The sequence below is a fragment of the Cetorhinus maximus genome, chromosome 11 (assembly GCF_964194155.1).
Source record: "Cetorhinus maximus chromosome 11, sCetMax3.hap1.1, whole genome shotgun sequence".
Classification (NCBI taxonomy): Eukaryota; Metazoa; Chordata; class Chondrichthyes; order Lamniformes; family Cetorhinidae; genus Cetorhinus; species Cetorhinus maximus.
This window is the reverse complement of record NC_135889.1, coordinates 55,956,362-55,973,507: the sequence shown is the minus strand read 5'-3', so window position 1 is coordinate 55,973,507 and position 17,146 is coordinate 55,956,362. Positions and strand designations below refer to the sequence as shown.

At 47.6% G+C, this 17,146-nt stretch overlaps 1 protein-coding gene across 50 annotated transcripts in view; it reads right to left on the bottom strand.

Moving 5' to 3' along the window:
- Positions 1-17,146, bottom strand: part of ttn.2 (titin, tandem duplicate 2) — a 694,778-nt gene that overhangs the window by 166,911 nt on the left and 510,721 nt on the right. For 49 of the 50 annotated variants that reach the window (XM_078552010.1, XM_078551990.1, XM_078551964.1 and 46 more), the window contains 4 exons: positions 16,251-16,322; positions 10,931-11,002; positions 5,168-5,239; positions 796-867 (listed from right to left, as the gene is read on the bottom strand). In XM_078552010.1, the coding sequence (XP_078408136.1) occupies positions 796-867; positions 5,168-5,239; positions 10,931-11,002; positions 16,251-16,322 (288 nt within the window). The remainder of the gene's footprint in view (positions 1-795; positions 868-5,167; positions 5,240-10,930; positions 11,003-16,250; positions 16,323-17,146) is intronic. The other variant, XM_078551959.1, reaches the window with a different exon arrangement.

Sequence of the window (17,146 nt, the reverse complement as noted above, 5' to 3'; positions counted from 1 at the left end):
GGCCCATTGTGTCTGCACTGGCTCTCCAAATGAACATAATGACCTAGTGCCATTGCCCTGCCTTTTTCTCGTACCCCTGCACCCTGTTTTTATTCAAACAACAAAGACACATCCTCCCCATTTGACACTGCAAAGACTTCCTCAGTAGCATCTGGGCACTTGTGCCAAAATTGAGAAAGCTGTCCCAAAGACTAGTCAAGCAAGAGCCTGATATAGTCATTACAGCCGATGTCCTAGACTCCTGCATCACCATCCCTGGCTTTCCCTGTCCCACCAGCAGGGCAGACTCATGAGAGATGATGGCACAATGTTATACAGAAGTGAGGGAGTGACTCTGGGAAACCTCAGCATTGACTCCAGCCCGCATGATGTTTCATGTGGGTGGATTTAATGCAATTGATGTAGGTTCAAGCAATAATCTGCTCATTGATGCTCGGTTTGGCTTTCACCAGGACCATTCGGCTCCATGCCTCATTTCAGCTTTGTTCCAAACATGGACAAAAGATCACTGAATTCAAGAGGTGAGGTGAGAGTGACTGCTCTTGACATGAAGGCTGCAATTGACCAGATGTGGCATCAAGGAGCCCTAGCAAAATTGAACTCAATGGGAATCGGGGAAAAACTCTCCACTGGTTGGAATCATTCCCAGCATAAAGGAAGATGGTTGGAGTTTGTAGCAACAATAACAATACTTACAAACATATTAAGGCATAAAAAAATTAATATTTAAACAGCGACATGGTATTTGCTTCATACAAATGTTTCCAGTATTTAAAATAACAAAAAGAAATGTACCTTTTTCTGGGGTAACTGCCTCTTTCTTTGGTTTCAATGGTTCGGGAACTGGCTTCTCAGGAACTTCTGGCACTTTAAGAAACAGTATAATGTTAAGATGCTTAAGATATGAAGCTTTATCATTAATATATCAAAGCAACAAAATAACACAAGCACGCTTGGCAGAGAAAGTTAACCCAAGGTGACACTGGTTATTTTCATTTACACATACTGGGGGAGAAATTGGTTAAAATCAAACAAGATGGATGGCACTGCATTGACCTAAGCACTGAATCACAGAATCCCAATGGCACAGGAGGCCATTCGGCCCATTGTGTCTGCACCGGCCCTCCAAATGGGCATTATGACCTAGTGCCATTGCCCTGCCTTTTCTCCGTACCCCTGCACCTTGTTTTTATTCAAACAACAAAGACGCATCCTCCCCAGTTGACGCTGCAAAGTCTTCCACAGTAGCATCTGGGCAATTGTGCCAAAATTAGGAAAGCTGTCCCAAAGATTAGTCAAGCAAGATAAAGGCAAAATACTAGATGCTGGAAATCTGAAACAAAAACAAAAAATGCTGGAAAAACTCAGCAGGTCTGACAGCATCTGTAGAGAGAAAGACAGAGTTAACATTTCCAGTCCGTATGACTCTTCTTCAGAGCTAAAGGGAAGTAGAAATGTGGTGAAATATATACTGCTTAAGTGGGGTGGAATAGGTGAAGCTGGATAGAAGGCCAGCAATAAATAGGCGGAGGCAAAGAAGAGATTGCGAAAGATGTCATAAACAAAAGGATAAAGAGTTGTTAATAGTGGTGGCGCTGCCTAAAGGAGATGCTAATGGTGACATTAAGAGTGGAAAGCAAAATGTGATAATGGCAGGACAAGGGTAAGCAATCTGGAAAGACAGATGGCCCTAGTGGGGGTGGGGCGGGGGGACGGGGTGGTGGTGGTGGGAAAAAGGATCGGAAAGGCAAAAGTTGGGGATAAAACAATGAATAAAAATGGAAATACATTCTTAAAATATAATGAAAGTGGGAAAAAAAAGTAAATAAATAAAAATTAAAAAATAAAAATGAATAGAGAAAAAAGGGAGGGGATCAAAAAGGGGTGGGGATGGAGGAGAGTGTTCTTGGTCTGAAGTTGTTGAACTCAATATTCAGTCCGGAAGGCTGTAAAGTGCCTAATCGGAAGATGAGGTGCTGTTCCTCCAGTTTGCATTGAGCTTCACTGGAACATTGCAACAGGCCAAGGACAGACATGTGGGCATAAGAGCAGGATGGTATGTTGAAATGGCAAGCGACAGGAAGGTCTGGGTCACGCTTGCAGACAGACTGTAGGTGTTCCGCAAAGTGGTCACCCAGTCTGCGTTTGGTCTCTCCAATACAGAGGAGACCACATTGGGAGCAGCGAATGCAGTAGACCAAATTGAGGGAAGTGCTGAAAGGCGTGACATCGGCTGTTTCAATTTCTCTGCTCCTCTCACCCACTCTAACCTGTCTCCTTCTGAACTCGCCACACTCCTTTTTCTCAGGTCCAACCCTAACTTTGTTATCAAACCTGCTGACAAGGGTGGTGCTGTTGCTGTCTGGCGTGGTGACCTCTACCTCGCAGAGGCTGAGCGCCAACTCTCAGACACTGCCTCCTACCTCCCCCTGGACCATGACCCCACCATCGAACATCAAGCCATTGTTTCCAGGACTGTCACTGACCTCATCTCCTCTGGAGATCTTCCCTCCACAGCTTCCAACCATATAGTCCCCCAATCTCGGACAGCTCGCTTCTACCCTCCTCCCCAAAATCCACAAACAGGACTGACCTGGTAGACTGATCGTGTCAGCCTGTTCCTGCCCCACGGAACTCATTTCTTCCTATCTTGACTCCGTTCTCTCTCCCCTTCTCCAGTTTCTTCCCACCTACATCTGTGATTCCTCTGATGCCCTACATCATATCAACAATTTCTAGTTCCCTGGCCCTAACAGCCTCCTCTTCACCATGGACGTCCAATCCTTCTACACCTCCATCCCCCACCAGGATGGTCTGAGGGCTCTCTGTTTCTTTCTTGAACAGAGGCCCGAACAATCCCAATTCAACACCACTCTCCTCCGTCTGGCTGAACTTGTTCTCTCACTGAACAATTTCTCCTTAAACTTGTCTCACTTCCTCCAATAAAAGATGTGGCTATGGGTACCCGCATGGGCCCCAGTTATGCCTACCTCTTTATGGGGTATATGAAACATTCCTTGTTCCAAACCTACTCAGGCCCCCTCCCACAGCTCTTTTATCAGTACATCAATGACTGTTTCGGTGTCGCTTCATGCTCATTTCCACCCCTCCATCACTTTCACATGGTCCACCTCTGACACTTCCCTTCCCTGACCTCTCTGTTTCAATTTTTAGTGATAGACTGTCCACCAATACTCTTTACAAGCCCACCAACTCCCACAGCTGCCTCGACTACAGCTCCTCACATCTTGCTTCCTGTAAGGACTCCATCCCATTCTCTCAGTTCCTCTGTCTCCGTCGCATCTGTTCCGATGATGCCACTTTCCAAAACAGTGCTTCTGACATGTCTTCCTTTTTCCTTAACCGAGGTTTCCCACCCACGGTGGTTGACAGGGCCCTCAACCCTGTCCGATCCATCTCCCGCACCTCTGCCCTCACACCTTCCTCTCCTTCCCAGAACCATGATAGGGTCCCCCTTGTCCTCACTTTTCACCCCACCAGCCACCGCATCCAGCGCTTAACTTGCACTTCCCTCAATCTGGTTTACTGCATTCACTGCTCCCAATGTGGACTCCTCTACAGTGGAGAGACCAAACGCAGACTGGGTGACCGTTTTGCGGAACACTACAGTCTGTCTGCAAGCGTGACCCAGACCTTCCTGTCGCTTGCCATTTCAATACACCATCCTGCTCTCATGCCCACATGTCCGTCCTTGGCCTGCTGCAATGTTCCAGTGAAGCTCAACGCAAACTGGAGAAACAGCACCTCATCTTCCGATTAGGCACTTTACAGCCTTCCAGACTTAACATTGAGTTCAACAATTTCAGACCATGAACTGTCTCCTCCATCCCCACCCCTTTTTGATCCGCCCCTTTTTTCTATATTAATTTTTATTTATTTATTTCCCCCCACTTACTTTCATTATTATTATTTTAAAACGTATTTCTATTTTTATTCATTGTTTTATCCCCAGCTTTTAATTTTTTCGATCTTTTTTCCCCACCACCATCCCCTCCCCCCACACCACCCCCACTAGGGCCATCTGTCACTTTCCAGAGTGCTTACCCTGGTCCTGCCATTATCACATTCTGCTTTCCACTCTTATTGTCACCATTAGCATTTCCTTTAGCCAGTACCACAACTATTAACAACCCTTTGTCCTTTTGTTTATGACGTCTTTCGCAATCTCTCCTTTGCCGCCACCTATCGGTGGCCTTCTATCCAGCTTCACCTATTCCACCCCAATTAAGCAGTATATATTTCACCACATTTCTGCTTCCCTTTAGCTCTGAAGAAGAGTCATACGGACTGGAAATGTTAACTCTGTCTTTCTCTCCACAGATGTGGTCAGACCTGCTGAGTTTTTCCAGCATTTTTTGTTTTTTTTGTGTTAAGTCAAGCAAGAGCCTGACATGGTCATTATAGCCAATGTCCCAGACTCCTGCATCATCATCCCTGGCTTTCCCTGTTCCACCAGCAGGGCAGACTCATGAGAGGTGATAGCACAATGTTACATAGGAGTGAGGGAGTGACTCTGGGAAACCTCAACATTGGCTCCAGCTCGCATGATGTTTCATGTGGGTGGATTTAATGCAATTGATGCAGGGTCAGCTCACTGGTTGGAAAACCGCATCACTTCTGAGGGTGTGGAAGAAGGGTGGTTTTACAATCAGAAACAAACCAAACCCAATGAATGCCCCAACAGTCTACCTTCAATCATCAACAAAGTGATGGAAGGTGTCATTGATAGTGTTATGAAGCGACTCTTACTCAAGCAATAATCTGCTCACTGGTGCTCGGTTTGGCTTTCACCAGGACCACTCGGCTCCATGCCTCATTTCAGCTTTGTTCCAAACCTGGACAAAAGATCACTGAATTCAAGAGGTGAGGTGAGAGTGACTGCCCTTGACATGAAGGCCGCAATTGACCGGGTGTGACATCAAGGAGCCCTAGCAAAATTCAACTCGATGGGAATTGGGGAAAAACTTTCCACTGATTGAAATCATTCCCAGCACAAAGGAAGATGGTTGCAGTTGTTGGAGTTTGTAGCAACAATAACAATACTTACAAACATATCAAAGCATAAAAATATTAATATTTGAACAGCAACATGGTATTTGCTTCATACAAATGTTTCCAGTATTTAAAATAACAAAAAGAAATGTACCTTTCTCTGGAGTAACTGCCTCTTTCTTTGGTTTCAATGGTTCAGGAACTGGCTTCTTAGGAACTTCTGGCACTTGAAGAAACAGTATAATGTTAAGACATTTAAGATATGAAGCTTTATCATTAATATATCAAAGCAACAAAATAACACAAGCACGCTTGGCAGAGAAAGTTAACCCAAGGTGGCATTGTCTATTTTCATGTACACGTACCGGGGGAGAAATTGGTTAAAATCAAACAAGATGGATGGCGCTGCCTTGACCTAAGCACTGAATCACAGAATCCCAATGGCACAGAAGGAGGCCATTCAGCCCATTGCAGCTGCACTGGCCCTCCAAATGAGCATTGTGACCTAGTGCGATTACCCTGCCTTTTCCCCGTACCCCTGCACGTTGGGCAGAATTTTCTGGATGGTGGTTGGGGGTGGTGGGGGGGGAGTGGGAGCGGGTGGACGCGGACCCGGTCACCACTCACAATTGGGTCTGTGCCGCCATTTTATGCAGGCTGGCCAATTAAGGCCCGCCCAGTGTACTTCACGACTCCTGTGCATAATGGGAGTGCTCAGCCCGCCGGGTCCAATGGTAACCCGACGGCCTATATAAAGGAAGGCCTGGCAGCCTTGGAAAGGCTGCTCACAATGGCTGGGCGAAGGGCTCTGCAGAGGGGCAATGGAGGTTATGCAAGTCCAGAGGGTAGGCCATCGGGGCAGGCCAGGCCGGAGGGTAGGCCAGTGTGCCCCTCGTTTTTCCGATGACTGCCTTGCTGCCCTCCTCAAGGAGGTGGCAGCACAGTTGGAGGTGCTGGTTCCCCAGGACGGGAGGAGGAGGCTCCCCAACATGGAAACGTGCCTGGGGAGGAGGTGGCGGGGGTGGTGAGCTCCCTCGACATGGTGTGGTGCAGCTTGATCTAGTGTCGTAAGCGCTTCAACAACTTGTTGCGCTCTGGAAGGGTGAGGACAAGTTGGCATTGGTCACTTAACCTAGCAGGTTGGCTTTCCCCTCTGCTGCCCCCTACCCCATCCCAAGTCTGAGTGTAGTGACTGCATTGAATCATTGATGGCATGTGTCCTTTGCTGGGTGGGCCAGCAGATATTGCCTGTGCTGAAGTCAGCCTGAAAGGGTGGTGAAGAGACGGGTTCTGCGGCCGCAGCATGTGGTACACTGAGACCCACATGACTGTTTTGGGGGCAAACTGGAGGAGCTGCATCTAGGTGCAGTGCTGGAACTGCAGGACATCTCCAAGTCAGGGTGACGACATGCTGGGAGGGGAGGTGCAAGGTGGCATGGCAATGAACCATCTACTGCCCTCTGTGCTCCACATGCTTGCGCCTCCTTGCTATGGAAGGATATCCCGTGTGGTGCCTAATGTGATGTAGGCAGCATGTGGCTGGGCGTGCTGGGGGGGGGGACAGGCCTAGCACCTTTGTGTGAGTGTTCGGCAGCAGGATAAGGAGGCACTGGAGCCCTGATATGTCCCACTCTGGATGGGGTGGGCCGTCCGCGAAGAGAGTCCATGTACAATTTGCACAAATCAATGCTCTTCTTTCATTTTCAGAAGAATGCTCATAATGTTGCATTGCGTGCGAGGACTGGCGGCGGCCAGGCGCAGTTAGACATTCTCAGCCGGTTTGAGCAGGAGGCTCTGGATTTGGAGAGGCGCCACGCGCCCAGGTCCACTGGTGTCAGTGAGGCTGGGGTGCCCCGGCCAGGTATGTTTGCCCAGCAGTGAGGTCAGTGTTGTTTTCCCAACAGCCATAGCAGTGTTGAATGTTAAGTGATTTAATTTTGCAACCTGGCTTGACCATTGCTTATGGGAAGATGAACGCATAATGATCTGGGGGACAGGGATGCACTTTGTCATTGTCTCCATGTTAACTGGTCCAATGTCCTTGTTCTTCCTTTCAGCATCAGCGGAGTAGGGCCGGGAGGAGGAGCAACAGAGGTCCCCTCTGACACCTGAGGGCCCTGAAGTACCTCACCAGCGTCACACCATCTCTGCCAGGCAGGCACCAGCACAGATGCTACCACCTCGGTGGGAGTTAGAACATTAGCTAGTGTCCCGGGGCACAGCGGTGAGGGCACTTCACAGTTGCTGGAGGAGCTGGCAGAGACAGAGAGTGCCCATGGCACCAGCAGTAGGAGGACTGCAGGGGACCAGGCACATGCTCAGTCAGTGCCTGATGATGTGCCTTTGGAGTCATCCGCAACGCAGCATGGGCATGAAATGCGGTCGGGTGTGCGGGAGCATCTGGGGGAGATACATGGCTTGGTCTCCGTGGTGGAGTCGTCTACGCAAACGATTGCCGAAGCAATGAGCCACATGTCTGAGCGCCACGCTTCCTCCATGGAGACTCTTGTGGAGAGGGTCCTCCAGGAGACCCATCAGGGCTCCCTGGGGATGCGCTCTGACCAGCAAGCCCTCACATTGGCATTGACCTCAGCTGGTCAGTGCCAGTGTGGGAGGTGGTGTGGGCACCAAGTTTCCCAGCTCAGTGCTCATCCATCCATGGTGAGCAGGGAGGTCTGAAGCGACCTCACGTTGGTGCAGCAGCTGCCTGTCATCTCTGCGGGCACCTCTCAGGGCACTCCAGATGAGGGTGTTAGCTACTCCGCCCCTCTTCCAGTGACTGTAGCATCCGGTGAGGCTGCGATGACTGGGGAGGTGCCAGCTGTAGAATTGGCAGATCCCTCCCAGGCGGGGCCAGCACAGGCTCCACAGGCCAGAGGACGACCGCCAAGGTCATCGAGGCCAACAGGACAGCACAGTGAGCAGGCTGTCTCAGATGCCACTCCCAGCGATGGGGCAGCACCAAAATGTAGCACCCGGAAACGTAAACATAAGGCACCTTAGGCGTACCACAGGTTTATCACTGGTGCTTTTGTGTTGGCCCAAGATGAGGTCTTTATGATTTGCTTTGAATTGGAACACCCTTGTCATTTTGTTTCATTAAGTTTCTTTGCCTGTGATATTAAATTCAGACATGTAACAATGCCTGAGGGTACCTCTTTTCTTCTGCATGTATATGGTTTCCAAAAATGTTAGGAGTGATTTGTGGGACATTCAGTTTTATTAAAAGGCCCTTAGTTACTGTTCCTAACCTGGAAGATTTGGCACTTAGGCATCGAGTATGGAGCCTACAGCCCAGGCTTGTCCTGGAGGTCCATTTGTGGTGTGCTAGCTGAAGGTTCGTTGGATTAAAGTCTCCCGGGTGTCTCTGCCTCCCTGCAGTGTGCCCGGGTCAGTGTCTATCCCCTCATCATTTCCCTGTGCGTGCTCATCCTCGGAGTCACTGCTGGACTCATCGTGTGCAGCCGCAGCCACTGCGTCATCGTCTTCATAGTCCACTGTGTCCCCCCTTTTCAACGCAAGATTGTGGAGAGCGCAGCATGCAACCACTATCACCGACACATGATCTGGGGGGTATGGAGTGTGCCCCCCCCCCCCGAGTGGTCCAGGCATCAGAAGCACATCTTGAGAAGACTGATGGTTCTCTCCACCACAGCCCTTGTGGAGGTGTGGCTCCTATTGTACCGGTGTTCAGCTTCTGTTCTTGGATGGCGGAGAGGCTTCATGAGCCACCTTCTGAGGGGATAGCCCTTGTCACCCAGCAGCCATCCATCAAGCCGGGCTGGAGCACTGAAGAGCCTCGGCACCTGGGAGTATATGAGGATGTAGGCATCGTGGGAGCTGCCTGGGTACCTTGCACACACTTGTAGAATCAGCATCCTGTGATCACACACTATCTGCACGTTCATGGAGTGGAATCCCTTCCTGCTGACGAAGGCACCGGGCTGACCTGCTGGCGCCTTGATGACCTCATGTGTGTAGTCGATTGCACCCTGGACGCGGGGGAAGCCAGCAAAGGCCGCAAAGCCTCTGGCTCACTGTGTCTGGCTTACCTGGTCCCAACGGAAGTGGATGAAGGTCAAGGCATGCCTAAACAGAGCGTCTGTAACCTGCTTGACACAAGTGTGGACAGCTGATTGGGAGACACTGCAAAGATCACCCACTGACCCCTGGAAGGAACCTGAGGCTAAGAAGTTGAGGGCAACTGTGACCTTTAGAGCCACTGGCACAGCGTGTCTGCCCAGGCAGTTCGCGGAGATCTCAGGCCCAATCATCTGGCAGATGTAGTTGACTGTCTCCCTTGGGAGACGGAGATTCCTTCGGCATTGCACCTCAGACATATTGAGGTAGCTGCTTCGCCGCCTGTATACCCTGGCAGCAGGATAGTAGCGTCTTCTGCGGCCCCTTCCGCCTTGGTCTATCTCTTGGCCCCTTGTGCCTGTCCTCCCAAAGGTGGCGCCCCTGGAGGCTGAATGTGCACTCCTGGCCTCCTCCCCCTTCTAGCCCTCCCTTCCTCCTCAGAGGAGATGCCTCCAGTGGAGAGTTCAGCTTCCATTCCCAGGCTATGGGAAGGCTTCCTGAAACCTGCAGGCTCAAAGAAGATTCCTCACTGCAGAGTGCTGACCTGAGAGTTAAGAGTCCAGGCAAAGCAGCAGGTATGCATTGAGAAGTATTGCAGATCACACAGGCATGTTTCAATAGCTTTGTAAATCAATACTTGAGAGAGCACAAATGACCCCAGTGAGCCCTCTTATCGTGCCCGTGGATGAGGTTTATACAAATGTGTCCTACTCACCTGCCCGTTGCACCCGTGTGCTGACCCGAAGATTGCATGGGCGCCGAAAAATCGGCGTCGATTGGCAAGTCAAGGACCTTAAGTGGCCCGTTAATTAATGGCGGGTGCGCAGCAGATATCATTGCGCGCCCGCCCAACGAAATATCACAATGGCTCATGGTGACGTTGGGACGCTGGCTCAACATCACTGCGCGTCATTTTATGCGTGGAGCCCGGCCCCGCACACCAGTGGGAAAATTCTGCCCCTTGTTTTTATTCAAACAACAAAGACACATCCTGCCCAGTTGACGCTGCAAAGTCTTCCTTAGTAGCATCTGGGGACTGTCCCAAAGACTAGTCAAGCAAGAGCCTGATATAGTCATTACAGCCGATGTCCCAGACTGCTGCATCACCATCCCTGGCTTTCCCTGTTCCACCAGCAGGGCAGACTCATGAGAGGTGATAGCACAATGGTATATAGGAGTGAGGGAGTGACTCTGGGAAACCTCGGCATTGACTCCAGCTCGCATGATGTTTCATGTAGGTGGGTTTAATGCAATTGATGCAAGTTCAGCTCACCGGTTGGAGAACTGGTTGGAAAACCGCATCACTTCTGAGGGTGTGGAAGAAGGGTGGTTTTACAATCAGAAACAAACCAAACCCAATGAATGCCCCAACAGTCTACCTTCAATCATCAACAAAGTGATGGAAGGTGTCATTGATAGTGTTATGAAGCGACTCTTACTCAAGCAATAATCTGCTCATTGGTGCTCGGTTTGGCTTTCACCAGGACCACTCGGCTCCATGCCTCATTTCAGCTTTGTTCCAAACCTGGACAAAAGATCACTGAATTCAAGAGGTGAGGTGAGAGTGACTGCCCTTGACATGAAGGCCGCAATTGACCGGGTGTGACATCAAGGAGCCCTAGCAAAATTCAACTCGATGGGAATCGGGGAAAAACTCTCCACTGGTTGCAATCATTCCCAGCACAAAGGAAGATGGTTGCAGTTGTTGGAGTTTGTAGCAACAATAACAATACTTACAAACATATTAAAGCATAAAAATATTAATCTTTAAACAACAACATGGTATTTGCTTCATACAAATGTTTCCAGTATTTAAAATAAACAAAAAGAAATGTACCTTTTTCTGGAATAACTGCCTCTTTCTTTGGTTTCAATGGTTCAGGAACTGGCTTCTTAGGAACTTCTGGCACTTTAAGAAACAGTATAATGTTAAGATGCTTAAGGTACAATGTTTTATATCATTAAGATATCTAAGCAACAAGTTGAAATAACAGAAGTATATTTGTCAGAGAAGTTCAACTCAAGATGACATGTTTGTCTATTCTCATGTATTAATACTGGGGGAGAAACTGATTAAAATCAAACAAGGTGGGCTACCCGGCATTGACTTATGCAACAATAATGATAAAGACACATCCAGTCAAGTTGACACTGCATATTCTTCCTGGTTAACATCTAGGGACATGTGCCAAAATTAGGGAAACTGTCCCACAAACTAGCCAAGCAACATAGACATAGTCACTGAATTATACCACACAGCCAGTGACCCAGACTCCTACATTACTATCCTCAGTTATGTCCTGTCTCATCAGCAGGACAGGTGCACCAGAGGTGGAGGCACAGTGGCATACAGTAGGAACAGAGTGATCCTGGGAGTTCACAACATTGACTCCATACCCCATGAAGTCTCATGGTATCAGATCAAACATGGCCAAGAAAATCTCCTGCTGATTATCACCTACGACCCTCCCTTAGCTGATGAATTAGCAATCTTTCATGTTGATTACCATTTGGAGCACTGAGGCTGGCAAGGGTGCAGAATGTATTCTAGGAGGGGGATTTTAATGACTATCACCTAGAGTGGCTAGGTAGCATCACCACTGCCCGAGCTGAATAAGCCCTGAAGGACGTCACTGCTGCAAAACTGGGCCTGTGTGCATGTGTGTGGCACTACCACTATGCTAAACTGGATAGATTCAGAACAGATCTGGCTGCTCAAAACTGGGCGACCTTGCAGTACTATGGACTGTCAATAACAACAATATTGTAGTCAACCGCAAACTGTAACCTCATGGCCTGCCACAGTCCTTGCTCTACCATTACCATCAAGCCAGGGGATGTACCCTGATTCAATATGAAACACAGGAGAGCATGCCAAGAGAAGCACAAGGAACACCTAAAAATGAGGTGTCAACCCAATGAAGCTACAACACAGGACTACATGCATGCGAAGCAGTTGAAGCAGCTTGCTACAGAGTTAAAGCAATTCAATAACCAATGGAATCAATCAAAGCTCTGCAGTTCTACCTCATGCAGCCATGAGTGTTTGGAAAGGGCTAGGAATCTAACTTCAAGCACATCAGATAAAGGGACGACAATGAGAAAGGGGACGGGAAATACAGGACTGAAGGTGTTGTCTGAATACACGCAGTATATGAAATAAGATAAATGAGCTTGTGGCGCAGATTGAAATTGGCAGGTATGATGTGGTGGGCATCACGGAGACATAGCTGCAAGGGGATCAGGCCTGGGAGCTAAATATCCAAGGATATACATCCTATCGAAAAGATAGGCAGGTTGGCAGAGGAGGTGGGCTTGCTTTGTTAGTAAGAAATGAAATTAAATCGATAGCAAGAAATGATATAGGGTCAGATGATGTAGAATTTGTGTGGGTAGAGTTGAGGAACTGCAAAGGTAAAAAAACCATAATGGGAGTTATGTACAGGTCTCCGAACAGTAGTCAGGATGTGGGGCACAAGATACACCAGGAGATAGAAAAGGTGTGTAAGAAAGGCAAGGTTACAGTGATCATGTGGGATTTCAATATGCAGGTAGACTGGGAAAATCAGGTTGGTAGTGGATCCCAAGAAAAGGAATTTGTGGAATGTCTACGAGATGGCTTTTTGGAGCAGTTTGTGGTGGAGCCCACTAGGGAACAGGCAATTCTAGATTTAGTGATGTGTAATGAGGCAGTTTGATAAGGGAGCTTAAGGTGAAGGAACCCTTAGGAGGAAGTGACCATAATATGATAGAATTTAACCTGCAATTTGAGAGGAAAAAGCTGGAATCAGATGTAACAGTATTACAGTTGAATAAAGGCAACTACAGAGGCATGAGGGAGGAGCTGGCTAGAATTGACTGGGAGATGAGCCTAGCAAGAAAAACAGTGGAACAGCAATGGCTGGAGTTTCTGGGAGTAATTTGGGAGACAGCAAAAATTCATCCCTAGGAAGAAGAAGCATACTAAAGGGAGGACGAGGCAACCATGGCTGACAAGGGAAGTCAGGGACAACATAAAAGCTAAAGAGAAAGCATACAATGCGGCGAAGAGCAGTGGGAAACCAGGGGATTGGGAAGCCTACAAAGACCAACAGAGGACAACTAAAAAAGAAATAAGGAGGGAGAAGATTAAATATGAGGGTAAACTAGCCAGTAATATAAAAGAAGATTGCAAGAAATTTTTAGATATATAAAGGGTAAGAGAGAGGCAAAGTGGACATTGGGCCGCTGGAAAATGACGTTGGAGAAGTAGTAGTGGGGAACAAAGAAATGGCGGAGGGACTGAATAGGTACCTTACGTTAGTCTTCACTGGGGATGTCACTCGTGTCTTCCACTAAGTTCAAGAGAGTCGGGGGGCAGAGGCGAGTATGGTGGCCATTACCAAGGAGAAGGTGCTAGGAAAACTGAAAGGTCTGAAGGTGGATAAATCACCTGGATCAGATGGATTACACCCAAGTTCTGAAGGAGATAGCTGAAGAGATAGTGGAGGCGTTAGTGGTGATCTTTCAGGAATCACTGGAGTCAGGGAGGGTCCCAGAGGACTGGAAAATTGCTAATGTAACCCCCCTGTTTAAGAAGGGAGTGAGGCAAAAGATGGGAAATTACAGGCCGATTTGCCTGACCTCGGTCGTTAGTAAGATTTTAGAGTCCATTATTAAGGATGAGATTTCAGAATACTTGGAAGTGCATGGTAAAATAGGGCAAAGTCAGCATGGTTTCATCAAGGGGAGGTCATGCCTGACAAATCTGTTAGAATTCTTTGAGGAGGTAACGAGTAGGTTAGACAAAGGAGAGCCAATGGATGTTATCTACTTGGACTTCCAGAAGGCATTTGACAAGGTGCCGCACAGGAGGCTGCTCAGTAAGATAAGAGCCCATGGTGTTAGAGGCAAGGTACTAGCATGGATAGAAGATTGGCTGTCTGGCAGGAGGCAGAGAGTGGGGATAAGGGGGTCCTTCTCAGGATGGCGGCCGGTGACTAGTGGAGTTCCGCAGGGGTCAGTGTTGGGGCGACAACTTTTCACTTTATTCATTAATGATCTAGATGAAGGAACTGAGGGCATCCTGGCTAAGTTTGCAGATGATACAAAGATAGGTGGAGGGACAGGTAGTATTGAGGAGGCGGGGAGGCTGCAGAAGGACTTGGACAGGTTAGGAGAATGGGCAAAGAAGTGGCAGATGGAATACAACGTGGGTAAGTGTGAGGTCATGCACTTTGGTAGGAAGAATAGAGGCATAGACTATTTTCTAAATGGGGAGAGAATTCAGAAATCTGGAGTGCAAAGGGACTTGGGAGTCCTAGTCCAGGATTCTCTTAAGGTTAACGTGCAGGTTGAGTCGGTAGTTAGGAAGGCAAATGCAATGTTGGCATTTATTTCGAGAGGACTAGAATATAAAAGCAGGGATGTGCTGCTGAGGCTTTATAAGGCTCTGGTCAGACCACATTTAGAATATTGTGAGCAATTTTGGTCCCCGTATCTCAGGAAGGATGGCCCTGGAGAGGGTCCAGTGGCGGTTCATGAGAATGATCCCAGGAATGAAAGGCTTAACATATGAGGAACGTTTGAGGACTCTGGGTCTATACTCGATGGAGTTTAGAAGGATGAGTGGGGATCTGATTGAAACTTACAGAATACTGAAAGGCCTGGATAGAGTGGACGTGGGGAAGATGTTTCCATTAGTAGGAGAGACTAGGACCCGAGGGCACAGCCTCAGAGTAAAGGGAAGACCTTTTAGAACAGACATGAGGAGAAACTTCTTTAGCCAGAGAGTGGTGAATCTATGGAATTCATTGCCACAGAAGGCTGTGGAGGCCAGGTCATTGAGTGTATTTAAGACCGAGATAGATAGGTTCTTGATTGGTAAGGGGATCAAGGGTTACGGGGAGAAGGCGGGAGAATGGGGTTGAGAAACTTACCAGCCATGATTGAATGGCGGAGCAGACTCGATGGGCTGAATGGCCTAATTTCTGCTCCTATGTCTTATGGTCTTATGGAGCGGTGGCGGCAACGAAACAACTACCGGGTGGAAGAGGCTCCACGAGCATCCTCACCCAATAGGGAAAAAACAGTGAAAACTGGGAAATAAGAGTGCTGGTCCAAACTGGTCTTGTATACCTTAAAAAAATCGCCAGTTTTTACTGTTTTTTCGTTTTGAGCAACCACAATGATGGCAGAGCCCAGCACGTCAATGCAAAAGACAGGGCTGAAGTGTTTGCAATCATCATCAGCCATAAATGTCATGTGTATGATCCATCTCAGCCCCCTCCTGAGGTCACAGCATTGTTTGAGCCAATATGATTCACTCCCATGATATCAAGAAATGGCTGGAGGCATTGGATAGAGCAACAATTATGAGCCCTGACAACCCCTAGTTGTAGCACTCAAGTCTTGTGCTCCAGAACTAGCTGCATTCTTGACAAGCAGTTCCAACACAGCTACAACACTGGCATCTAGCTTACAATGTGCAAAATTTCAAAGGTGTGTCCTGTCCACAAAATCCAGGAAAAACCCATACCGGCCAATTATTGCCCTAACAGTCTACTCTCAATCATAAGCAAAATGATGCAAGGTGTAGTTGACAGTACTATGAGGCAACACTTGGTGATAAACTGCTCACTCATGCTTAGCTTGGGTTCTACCAGTTGCCACTCCACTCCTAGCCTCATTAGAGCTTTGGTCCAAACATGGACAACAGGGCTGAATTCAAGAGCTGGGTGAGAGTGACAGGCCTTGACACAAAGACCACATTTGAGCAAGTGTGGCATCAAGGACCCTTAGCAAAATTGAAGTCAGCAGGGGGAAACCCTCAGGTAAAAGCAAAATACTGCGGATGCTGGAATTCTGAAATAAAAACAGAAAATGCTAGAAAAACTCAGCAAGTCTGGCAGCATCTGTGGAGAGAGAAAAAGAGTCAACGTTTTGAGTCCGTATGACTCTTCTTCAGTGGAGAAAGCCCTCCATTGGTTGGAATTATATTTAGCATTAAGCGAGCTGGTTGTGGTTGGAGCATATATATATATAATATATACACACACACACACACACATATACATAAAGCAGGAAAGGTAAAAATAGAATATTAATATTTAAACAGCAACATAGTACTTGCTTCATATAAGTATTTCCAGCATCTAAAATAACAAAAAGAAATGTACCTTTTTCTGGAGTAACTGCCTCTTTTTTTGGTTTCAGTGGTTCAGGAACTGGCTTCTTAGGAACCTCTGGCACTTTAAGAAACAATGTAATGTTAAGATGTTTAAGATATAATGCTTTTAGTATTAAGATATCTGGCCAACAAGTTAAAACAACACAAGCACACTTGGCAGAGAAAATCAACCCAAGGCAACATTATGTATCCTCATGTACACATACCGGGGAAGAAACTAAAATAACAAATAATAATATAACATAATAATATAATAAGCTAATAAATTAAAATAAAACCAGATGGACCACCCGGAATTGTCCAGAGAACCACAATAAACAAAGGCACATCCTGTACCGTTGATCCTGCAATGTCATTGCCACAAATACCTGGGTACTTGTACCATAATTTGAAGAGCTATTTCACAGACGAGTGAAGCATCAGCCTGACATAAACATACTCACCGAATCATACCTTACAGCCAATGTCCCAGACTCCTGCATCACCATCCCTGGGTATATCCTGTCCCACCAGCTGGACACACCAATAGTGGCAGCACAGTGGTATAATATATGGAGGGAGTGACCTTGGGAGCCCTCAACATTGACCCCAGACCTCATGAGCTTTCACGTCAGCAGGTAAGGAAACCTCATGCTGACTGCCTCCTACCACCCTCCCTCAGCTGATTAATTCATATTCCTCCAGAACACTTTTAGAAGAAGCATTGAGGGTAGCATGAGCACAGAATGTATACTCAGGGTAGGATTTCATTGCCTATCATCAACAGTGGCTCAGAAGCATCTCTACTGACCAAGCTGGCCTGCCCTGAAGGACATAGCTGATGCCAATCTGGGCCTGTGTGTGTGTTGTATGGCACTATTACCATGCTAAATGGGATAGATTCAG